A 12,377-nucleotide genomic window follows, 5' to 3' on the forward strand; every position below is an offset into this window, starting at 1 on the left:
AATTCAATCCTATTTGACATTGAATGGAAATACTTTGGTAGCCCATTACAGAGGTCAATTAAGAGTTAATTACATATACTGCAGACCAGACAAGGTAAGGACAGCAGATTTTTTTCCTAAAGGGTGTTACAGAACCAAACAAACTTTTAACAATAATTAATGATAGCCATCATAGTCAACATTATTGAGATTAGCTTTACATCCAAGGCTTTTTTATTGACTGAATTGAAATTCCACTGGTTATCATGGTGGGATTTGAACCCACAGTCCTGGTTTATAAGCCTAGGCTTTCTGGAATACTAGTCCAGTGATAGATTACCACTAAACCATCATCTCCCTTAAATTAAAAAATATTAGAAAGGTTGGGAATGACCAACATTTATGAAAATAAGCACCAATAAATAAAATTAAAAAGAATAAATGCTGTAGGAAATAAAATCCTCGAGTAAGTATCAATAACATGATTGTTTTTTATCATAACTGCAGTGACGTTCCCCTTAATAGATTTCTTTCTTCTCAACTGTTGACCATCTGGATTTGAACAGGATACACGTTCTCTGGCTTCAGTATTTGCTACGCTTAAACGAGCTTCACCATAGTCTGACACATCCAGCTGACTATCATGATAGCAGCCATCAAAAGCCATAGTTTGTGTCTGATTCAACCTAAAGGAATCTGAAAACTGAAAAATAAGTACTTTTGTGATTATCATTGGTACTGACCTATGTATAGAATTAACTGCTAGGGCCCAATATTAACACTGTGCAAGTGAGTTAAAATTGGGGCCAAAATTTATAAATTTTGATAATTCTTCAAAGCATTTTGATTTACAAATCTGTTACTGTAACATAATTTGCTAGGCACATCTTCAAATCTGTAAAAGCAACTTCAAGTTAATATATTTCAAATTATTTCAGTCTTATTTAAAATCAGCTCTTTTATTCCTTTCTGTGTAACAACAAGGTTAATTTTCTTCCAAGATTAAGAGTTCTGCCAATAGTAATGGGACCACATATTTACTTAAGAACTAGTCCTGAAAACATAGATGATAAACATAATTACTGTTGATCATTTGTTAATTAGATCATGAAGGAAGTGGTAATTTTCATGACAGGTAGCATTGTCAGTAGAAACGAACAATGGACTTTGAGAAATGTGAAAGAACCACTCTTTCCAAGTCTTCTGAAGAAAATAGGATCCATACAGCTACGTGCAATACACCAATGTTCACACATCTACACTATCATATCCAGCTGCAAACTACACCAACTATAGAACCCTGGTTAAATTACTGTTAATTTACCATTTGTCGTGGAAGATTGGGCCAAGATATATTGAGTCAGAATAGAAAGACCAGAAAACTTGTGGTTTAACTAGCCACAACCGTCATGCCAAACCAATTACATCTTCAGATTTTAGTATGCTTATCTGCTAGTGGCTGTGGAACGACTCAACATACATTAGGCCAGCTGAAAGTCAGTGGCTGAGTTGAGTTATATACAATTAAATTACAACACAGATTTGGCACTTCTACTGGTAGCAAGATTAATCTATGCATTCAACTCTTCTTTGTTCTTTCATGGACTGTGGGTGTCATTGGCAAGGCTAATATTTACTGTCCATCCGTGGTTTATCTTGAACTAAGTGGCTTGTTAGCCCTTCAGAGAGCAGTTAAGAGTCAACTACATTTCTGTGGATCTGGAGTTACTTGTAGACTGGACTAGGATAGGATGATATATTTTCTTCCTCAAGGGAATTAGTACTCATGCTGGTTTTCACCATTACTAAAACTAGCTTTTATATTCCAGATTTCTTAATTTTAAATTCCATCAGCTACCATGGTAAGAATTAAACCCATGTTCCTACAATATTTAGGCTTGGTGTCTGCATTGCTAGAGATGTATCATTAGATCACCATTACACCATTAAATGAAATAATCCCTTGGTAAGTTTACTCAGTTATAGGTATTTCTCATTTTCATTGTCTTGCTTAATATTATTTTCTTTGAACCTAATTTTATCTTTAGGGCTTTTTCTTTAAATTATATTGGTATTTCTGGTTTTAATGTCATTAAGCCCTACCCTTGCCTCGTCTCCCAGTACTTCCTCACCCAACAATCTTGCCCCCTGGTTCAGCTTCTGCTACCCTCCAACCAATCCCCACACGAACCCCAACATGACTCTTATGCAAATCCATGTTTCACTTAAATTGGTTTACTTAAAGTAGTGATTTTCATGAATAGATCCCCAACTTAAAGTGAAAACTATCTGACTTGACCACTCTTCCAGTTGGCCAACAGTAGGATTGTAATCTGGCTGTTCAATTTAACTGAACACTAAAGGGATTCTTGATGGCAAATAAAATAACTCCTGCACATTGCTTATTCTCACATGTGCCCTCTGACCCAGCCAATCTATCCTGTAAATTCATTCCTGTATCAATCAGGATTTACATGGCTTGCAAATCTTGGTGAAGAAGCAGATGGTTGTATTTTGCCCACATCCAGTCCCAGCCAATCTCATATGCCATTGAATAATCATGTATCATTAAGATGGACTTTGTGACAGACCACCTCCATTTAGCCTGCTCTGCTATTCAATAAGGTTGTAGCTGATTTGATTGTGCTCTTCACTTCTCTGCATGTCCCCCGTTAAAATATGATTCAGCTTTAAACATATTTTAATGACCCAGTCTCCAATGCTCACTGGGGAAAAGAATTCCAAAGATTATTGCCCTACTGAGACAAAATACTTCTAATTTCTCTGTTTTAAAGGAGAGACCTCTTGGCCTGGATTTTCCAATGGCCAGTTAGTCAATTTTGCTATGTAAATGGGTGTTGTGCATCAGGCTCTAGATTAGAGTGGTGCTGGAAAAGCACAGCAGTTCAGGCAGCATCCAAGGAGAAGGAAAATCGACGTTTCGGGCAAAAGCACTTCATCAGGAATAAAGGCAGAGTGCCTGCAGGGTGGAGAGATAAATGAGAGGAGGATGGGGGTGGGGAGAAAGTAGCATAGAGTACGGTAGGTGAATGGGGGTGGGGAGGGAGGTGATAGGTCAGGCAGGAGGGTGGGGGAAGGTAACAAAGAGTACAAAGGGTGAATGGGGGCGGGGATGAAGGTGATAGGTCAGAGAGGAGGGTGGAGTAGATAGGTGGAAAGGAAGATAGGCAGGTAGGACAAGTCATGGGGTCAGTGCTGAACTGGAAGTTTGGAACTGGGGTGAGATGGGGGAAGGGGAAATGAGGAAACTGGTGAAGTCCACATTGATGCCCTGGAGTTGAAGTGTTCCGAGACAGAAGATGAAGTGTTCTTCCTCCAAGCGTCGGGTGGTGAGGGAGCGTCGGTGAAGGAGGCCCAGGACTTCCATGTCCTCAGTTGAGTGGGAGGGGGAGTTGAAATGTTGGGCCACAGAGCGGTGTGGTTGATTGGTGCGGGTGTCCCAGAGATGTTCCCTAAAGCACTCTGCTAGGAGGCGTCCAGTCTCCCCAATGTAGAGGAGAACGCATCGGGAGCAACGGATACAATAAATGATATTGGTGGATGTGCAGGTAAAACTTTGATGGATGTTCCACAAAGGATGCTCTTTTGGGGCCTTGGATGGAGGTGAGGGAGGAGGTGTGGGCACAGGTTTTGCAATTCCTGCGGTGGCAGGGGAAGGTGCCAGGACGGAAGAGAGGGTTGTTAGGGGGCGTGGACCTGACCAGGTAGTCACGGAGAGAATGGCCTTTGCGGAAGGTGGAAAGGGGTGGGGAGGGAAATATATCCCTAACGGTGGGGGCCGTTTGTAAGTGGTGGAAATGTCGTTGGATGATTTGGTTTATGCGAAGGTTGATAGGGTGGAAGGTGAGCACTAGACCTTGCAAAAGGGCTTTTGTACCAGACTGAAAGAATTACCCAGGAAATCAAAGAATACCTGGAACCCTCCAAAAGTATCCATTTCAAACAGAGAATTTGGATGATTTTGCTGCATTTAAGTAGCTAGTAATTCAGGAAAAGTTAGACAATTAAAAATTGAACTGATCACCCCCAACCCCCACAAATAACCAGAGACTCCTTCTATCTATGTAATCTCCTGATCCAAAATTTGTCTTTCCACCCAGCCTCAATAACCTTCCCCCAACGTTGAAACTGACATTCCCGACTTCCTTCCAAGACCAGAAAATCACATCTCCCAGGAGTCAACATCTCTCCTTTTCCTGGGGATGCAAAACTTCCCCTCATCTCTCGCTTCAAGCAACCAGATATGCCCCCCTCTCCACCTGGGACCTGACAACCCCCATCTTACCCAAAACCCAGAAACTTCATCTCCACCAAGGATCTTAAATGCCCATCTCCCATGGGACCTGACTTCTCATGCACAACTACCTCCCCTCCCCCACCAGTACCAATCACATCCTCCCATTCTCACTGCTGGAGTCTAACACATCCCTAGTCTCCCCAGAACCTGATACCCACCACCCACGCTCCCACAAATCCCAATATCTCTTGTCCACCCTGACCTACACCACACATCCCCATAATTAACCTGGCTCTTTCCCATCTTGTGCCCTGGCACTGTACCCACTTGGTGTCCTACTTACCTGGCATTCTATTAACAAACCCCAAACCAAACGGCAATCTACTTGCCTGGCACCTGGAATTTCTGAAGGAGTCCTGATGCAATATTCTATCAGGAATTTGGAACTCTTTCTTAATGTAAAATAGGAGCAGAATAGACATGTGAGTATAATTGCCATTCATCAGAAAATCTAGTAGCCTATCATTTTGAAACTGCTTCTCATTTCCTTTCCCAAATTGCTTTAGAAACCTCACATGTGCCTTAGACATACTCAAGCATTTTAAAGACAAACTTGAACCTTTGAGAATCATAGTTCAAAAATCATCATAATTGTGATTTCAGCATGTTCAAATGCATATGTTGTGTAAAGGGAAGCTCTATATGATTTATCCAGTGTACCTTTAAAGAATTTTCTCAATTTCTATTTTGTATATTTTTTTGAAAATGAACAATTTTAATCATCCTACCTTCGCTCTCTGTTTCATCTTTTTCCTTTCTTCGATGGTGGTTAGATAGTTTACAGCTGCATATTCAATTATAGAAAGGAAGACAAAGAGAAAGCTGACCCAGAGGTAGATGTCCACAGCTTTAACGTAAGAGACTCGAGGCATTGATGCATTCACTCCAGTTATAATCGTTGTCATAGTTAAAACAATCGTTATTCCTTGCAGTGGAAAAGAAAAATATGCAAGAAATATTGATGGTATGAGGCAGACTGTTGATAAAGAAAAAACCTGGACCTTTATTCTAATCTGGGTCAAGAGTAGAGTGTGGGTGGATCACCCGTCTCTGGCCAGTGTCTCCAATTCTTTTGGGATCTTTCTCCATCGTTTTGAACAAATCATGATGGAGACAGTAGAACAATTCTAAGCACTGCCAATGGCAGCAACTTAGAAATGATGCAGCACTGTGTGTAACTAGCACTTTCAGTTGTGCTTTTGGAAATATAAGATCTCAACAAGTACAAGCATAAACTTTCAGGGATCAACATAATATATAAACATTTTAGTAAGTACTTTAAGATGTGCTTTCATAAGGCACACACTGAGTCAAACTACATTTTAACATGAACCAAATTTTTAAATACCTATCTTTAAATTATGACAAATATCAAACGTTAGGTTTATCATACTGTATGCAATAGTATGGAATTTCCTCAATGTCACATATGCTAAAATTGGTACCAGTTTATGAATGGAAATTTGCACCAGATTTCCTGCAGTACATATGTAACAGAATCATTGACGTGAGTACATGAGTGTAATCAAGTGTGTTGCTCACTTCTGCTTTAGGCCTCACTCTCACAGAGCTCTTGCTTCTGCTGCTCCTCTTCATCTTCCCTTATTATACAGTAAAAGGGAAAACCATTCCAGATATTGGTCCTTCTCAGCATAGAAAAGCAGTATAAGTCTGCAAATCTTTGTGTCACTGAGACTGACAGTATTAACTTTAAGCCAGATGCAGATCTCAGTCAAAGTTAAATCACAAATAAATTGGCTATCAAACTTCAAGAAACCCAGTTGCACCATTATATAGTGACTCTAGACATACTGACCAAAACATACAGGTGTAAATCTACACCAGAACAATCGTTAGGTAAATTGAGAAAACTGACATGAACTGAATGGGAGAGTGTTAAATAATTAGAGCCTGAATTTCAGGCAATGAGTCACAGCAGTACATTTGTGAGGGAGCTCACAAATATCTGTTTATTTCTAATACTTCTTCAATGCACTATCATCCCTGTTCTAGCCACAAACCTCCAACATTAATCTGACTTCCATATTGTTGTTCTCGCGCAAGTATTTTGTGTTGTTCATGGGATGTGGGCACTGCTGTCTTGGCCAGCATTTACTGTCCCAGGGGGCAGTTAAGAGTCAACTATATTGCTATGTGTCTAGAGTCACATATAGACCAGACCAAAAGAGGATGGTAGATTCCTTCCCTAAAGGACATTAGTGAACCAAGTAGGTTTTTTCCCCTGCAATCAACAATGGTTTCATGGTCATCATTAATGCCAGATTTTTAAAAAGAATTATTGCAAACTTCACCATCTACCATGGTGGGATTTGAACCCAGGTCCCCAGAACATTACCTGGGTTAACCGATTAATAACCTAGCAATAGTACCATTAGGCCAATACTTCCCTAAAAGAAAAAGGGATATGAGGTGGAGCAATTGCAACTATCTGAAACCAACCCACTGTAATGAATATATTCAAACTACTTTCTGTTAAATGTTGACACACATCTTAAAACTGCTCATTTTGTGGAACTGGCTGTCTGGCACTAAATTGTCCATCCATTCAAAGTGATTAATGGAAAAATTGATGTCAGAGTTGAGGGAAATCCCCTTGTGAGGTTTGAAGTTTATGCACAATGTTGTGTTTTCCATTCAATTGAAGAGTTTCATGCTGTCATTCATCGTTTTTATCCCTCACCATGATAAAGGCAAGAAGAAACATAGAGAAAATAAAAATAAGTTACCCAGTGAAACCCGAGCTGGGACTGCTCTTCTGTCAATCCAGAAAGAAACCCAAGATAACATGACCATTAACATGGTTGGAAAGTATGTTTGTAAAAGAAAAAAGAAAATGTGTCTCCTCAGGATGAAATTAATAAACAATCTGTTGTACCAACCTGAGGAGAAAAGAAAAGTTACAATTTTAGTAAATTTTCTTCTCATGGTCAATCTTCTACCTCAACTGTATCTATCATATTTCTTGATTCTCTCAGTGTCTAAAAATCTATTGATATCAGCCTTCAATATACCCAATAGCTGAGAAGTCATAGTCCTGTAGAGTAGGGAGTTAAAGAGATTCATAACCCTCTGAATGAAGACATTTCCCTTGTCCCCGTTTGCCCTTATTCTGAGGTCTTTGGTTCAGATTCTTCAGGCGAGGGAAACAGCTTCTCAGCATCTGGCTGTTAAGTCCTCTAAAAATGTTATACATTAAAAGAATCTTCTAAAGTTCAAAGACTATCTGGCCATTGTACGCAATCACCCCATTATTCCCAAATCTTTACTGCATCCCTCTAAATCAATCATTTTTGTTCTAAAATCAGATTTGTTCCTCAGTTGCTGCCAGAGGAAGTGGTGGAGGTTGGTACAATTGCAACATTTAAAGACATCTGGATCGATATATGAATAGGAAGGGTCTGGAGGGATATGGGCCAGGTGCTGGCAGGTGGGCTAAATTGGAATGGGATATCTGGTCGGCATGGACGAGTTGGACTGAAGGGTCTGTTTCTGTGCTGTGCATCTCTATGACTCTATGACTGAATGTGGATATAACTGGTTAAGCTAACATTTATTGCTCTTCCCTAATTGCAAAACAACAGTTAAGAGTAACCCACACTGTTACACATGTAGGCCAGACTGGATAAAGATGGTAATTTCCTTCCCTAATGGGCATTAGTGAATCAGATGGATATATTAAAGCAATCAACAGTGGTTACATTGTCATCATTAGGCAAGCTTTTAAATCCAGCTTTACTGAATTAAAATGTCACCATCTGCCATGTGAGGTTCAAACCCACATCCACAGACATTATTGTGGGTTTCTGGATTACTAGCCCAGTGAGATTGCCAATCTCTCTTTTCTTCCCTAGGTAAGGAGACCAAAACTGTACAGAATATTCCTGATGTGATTTTTTTTGTTAATCAAAGCCCTACAGAATTGCAGCATGGCTTCCTTACTCTCATCCCATTGCAATGAAGACTTCCTAATAGCTTGCTGGACTGCTGGACTTCCTCTGATTATTGTATAAGGGCCTCAAATCTCTCTAGCCACTCACCTTTAAAAAGCATTCTGCTTTCAATTCTTCTGAAAACAGTGAATAATTCCATATATTCTCCATTACGCTGCATCTATCACCTTCTTGCCCAATCACTTAACCTGTCTCTTCTACTAATAGCTTTACCTCCCACCTAGTTTCATATCATCAGCAAACTTGAGTCCCACGATCTTCCCTGCTGAAAATGTGTTGCTGGAAAAGCGCAGCATCCAAGGAGCAGGGGAATTGACATTTCGGGCATGAGCCCTTCTTCAGGAATGAGGAGAGTGTGCCAAGCCAGGCTAAGATAAAAGGTAGGGAGGAGGGATTTGGGGGAGGGGCGTTGGAAGTGCAATAGGTGGAAGGAGGTTAAGGTGAGGGTGATAGGCCGGAGTGTGGGTGGGGGCGGAGAGGTCAGGAAGAAGTTTGCAGGTTAGGAAGGCGGTGCTGAGCTCGAGGGTTGGACTGAGACAAGGTGGGGGTAGGGGAAATGAGAAAACTGGAGAAATCTGAGTTCATCCCTTATGGTTGGAGAGTTCCTAGGCGGAAGATGAGGCACTCTTTCTCCAACTGTCGTGTTGCTGTGGTCTGGCGATGGAGGAGTCCAAGGACCTGCATATCCTTGGTGGAGCGGGAGAGGGAGTTGAAGTGTTGAGCCACGGGGTGGTTGGGTTGGTGGGTCCGGTGTCCCAGAGGGTTCTCTGAAACGTTCCGCAAGTAGGTGGCCTGTCTCCCTAATATAGAGGAGGCCACATCGGGTGCAGCAGATGCAGTAAATGATGTGTGTGGAGGTGCAGGTGAATTTGTGGCGGATATGGAAGGATCCCTTGGGGCCTTGGAGGGAAGTAAGGGGGGAGGTGTGGGCACAAGTTTTGCATTTCTTGCAGTTGCAGGGGAAGGTACCGGGAGTGGAGGTTGGGTTGGTAGGGGTTGTGGACCTGACGAGGGAGTCATGGAGGGAGTGGTCTTTTCGGAATGCTGATAGGGGAGGGGAGGGAAATATATCCCTGGTGATGGGGTCCATTTGGAGGTGGCGGAAATGACGACGGATGATATGATGTATATGGAGGTTGGTGGGGTGGTAGGTGAGGACCAGTGGGGTTCTGTCCTGGTGGCAATTGGAGGGGCGGGGCTCAAGGGCGGAGGAGCAGGAAGTGGAGGAGAAACGGTGGAGAGCATTGTCGACCACGTCTGGGGGGAAATTGCTGTCTTTGAAGAAGGAGGCATCTAGATCATTGCTGTACATTTTAAATAGCTGAGGCCAAATATATATACGGTTGACACTCCATAGTAATACCCTGGCATCTCTACAATAGCTCTTTTATTGCCACTGCTTTCTCTGTTAACCAGTCCTTAATCCAATGGAGATTGGCTAATATCCACAACCTCATGAGTGCTAAACTTTTGAGATAACTTGTGTGACATTTTATTGAATGTCTTCTAAAAATCAAAATATACAGCATCTATCATCTGACCCTATCTATTTGGAATTCTGTTGCTGTTAGCCCACCTGAGTCTCATCTGATGACACAATTCTATTTCTGCTGACACTTAGAGGGTGTCACTGCTTTGTGTCATCCAAAAAGTAATCCCTGGTTTTTAAAAGTTATTTCTTGTGCTTTGGAATGAACTCCAATATTTCTCTAGCTTCTGGGCATTACTCTGCTGTATTTTAGATACCAAGCAAGTTCTCATTTCTGAATTGAGCTCCATATTTTTCTGGGAGTTATGTTTATGCTCCACTCCACTCCAGTCTCCACTCTGAACTTCATTCCTTTGTTCACTCCTAGATTCATGAGCTTTACTCTTCTTCTTTATCAGCTTCCTAGATTAAATGTCATTTCTCCACTAGATCCTCATATCAATCACTAATTACTTATGATCTGCTCTCTACTCCTCTAACAGCTCCCAACATTCCAAACACTATAAGTCTTCTAAATTGACTTTTACTTCCCACTGCCTAATGGATTGAACTTTGACCAAATTTTAGTTCTCAGCTGAATCTTCATTCCCTAACAGGGTCCTGAAATGGATTTAGTTCTATTGCTGCCTTCCTCTCTTCTAGCACTTTCTTGTAAGGTAGTATGCATTGAAGAGTTTAGACTTCTACTCCAAGACCAGCTATTAATAAAGCTGATTAATAATGCCTGTTAATGAACACTTGCTTGAGTGTAGACTTCATTTTAGTAAAGGGGGACCAGTTTCATTTCTCAAATAAACCTAAAACCCAAGATCTTCTTTGCTGTCTGCTTCATTTAAGTCATAATGTGGAGATGCAGGTGTTGGACTGGGGTGTACAAAGATAAAAATCACACAACACCAGGTTATAGTCCAATAGGTTTAATTGGAAGCATTAGCTTTCGGAGTGCTGCTCCTTCATCAGGTGGTTGTGGAGGACACAATTGTAAGACACAGAATTTATAGCAAAAAGTTTACAGTGTGATGGAATTGAAATTATACATTGAAAAATACCCTGATTGTTTGTTAAGTCTGTCATCTGTTAGAATGACCATGATAGTTTCACTTCTTTCATACGTAAATCACAAAACTCTTTTTAAAATTTAGTCTCAGGTTAACTGTAACAATTGGTGTCAGACCAGATGAGATGTTGAAGGTGTTAGCCCCCTGTGTTCTGTTGTCTGTGCCATAATGTTTAGACTGATTCTAATCTAAAAAAAAGAGTTAACAGTCTGACATGGATTCATGCAGTTTTTGAGCAAAGTACAATGTAACTCTGCAAGTACAAATTCACCCCATAAACGTATATGTGTATATGTGTGTGCATGTGTGTGTCTGTCTGTCTGTCTGTCCGTCTGTCTGTTGGGGGGGTTGGGGGGGTTGTGAGCATCTGTCAGAGGGAGTGTATATGTGTGTGTGTTAATGTAAAGGAGTCTAAATCTGTGAGGGGGTGCATATGTGAGTGTGGGAGTGTGTGTGTGTCTGTAGGAGTGTGTGAGAGTGTCTATGTGCATGTCTGTATATAGGTGTGTCTGTGTGTTTATAGGAGAGAGTGTACAGGACACTCACACACACAGGTACTCCTATACATACACATACACACCTACACACAGATACTCACATGCACTCCTGCAGACACACACACTCCCAAACTCACACATGCATCCTCTCACAGACTTAGACCCCTTTACGCTCACACATTAACACACACACACATATACAGTCTTTCTCACAGACACTGACAACCCCCCACCCCAGACATACATCACAAACCCACATGCACATATACACATATACGTTTATGGGGTGAATTTGTACTTGCAGAGTTACATTGTACTTTGCTCAAAAACTGCATGAATCCAAGTAAGACTTTGTTAACTCATTCTTTTAAATTAGAATCAGTCTAAACATTGTGGCACAGACAACAGAACACAGGAGGCTAACACCTTCAACATCTTATCTGGCCTGACACCAATTGCTACAGTTAACTTGAGAATGTAAATTTTAAAAAGAGTTTTGTGATTTACATATGAAAGAAGTGAAACTATCATGGTCATTCTAACAGATGACAGACTTAACAAACAATCAAGATATTTTTCAATGTATAATTTCAGTTACATCACACTGTAAACTTTTGCTACAAATTCTGTGTCTTACAATTGTGTCCCCCACAACCACCTGATGAAGGAGCGGTGCTCTGAAAGCTAGTGCTTCCAATTAAACCTGTTGGACTATAACCTGGTATTGTGTGATTTTTAACTTTGCTTCATTTAAGTAATCTAACATGTCAAAGTTCAAAAAAGAGAATTTATGATGAAGAGAACTAGAACCAACACTGACATAATTTTACAAGCAATTTACGCAGAATGACACATTACTAACAAGCACCTTCTAACCCAATAACTTCTGATTCAGTCTGTGTCCACGTGTAGGAAGTTCATGACTATCACCCACATACAATTAAACATTATTAATCATCGAATCACAACAAGGTGGAAACAGACCATTTGGCCCAACTGGTCCACATTGACTCTCCAAAGAGCATCCCATCCAGATGCAACCTCCACATTATATTTCCCATGGCT

General features: G+C 40.9%; 1 protein-coding gene across 1 annotated transcript in view; it reads right to left on the reverse strand.

Moving 5' to 3' along the window:
- Positions 1–379: 379 nt before the first annotated feature.
- LOC132820753 (gamma-aminobutyric acid receptor subunit rho-3-like) overlaps positions 380–12,377 on the reverse strand; it is a 30,955-nt gene continuing 18,957 nt past the window's right edge. Inside the window, exons 6-8 of the mRNA XM_060833039.1 lie at positions 7,045–7,197; positions 5,026–5,222; positions 380–682 (exon numbers count right to left, since the gene is read on the reverse strand). Coding sequence (XP_060689022.1) covers positions 380–682; positions 5,026–5,222; positions 7,045–7,197 — 653 coding nt within the window. The remainder of the gene's footprint in view (positions 683–5,025; positions 5,223–7,044; positions 7,198–12,377) is intronic.

Source organism: Hemiscyllium ocellatum, chromosome 12 (genome assembly GCF_020745735.1).
Source record: "Hemiscyllium ocellatum isolate sHemOce1 chromosome 12, sHemOce1.pat.X.cur, whole genome shotgun sequence".
NCBI lineage: Eukaryota > Metazoa > Chordata > Chondrichthyes > Orectolobiformes > Hemiscylliidae > Hemiscyllium > Hemiscyllium ocellatum.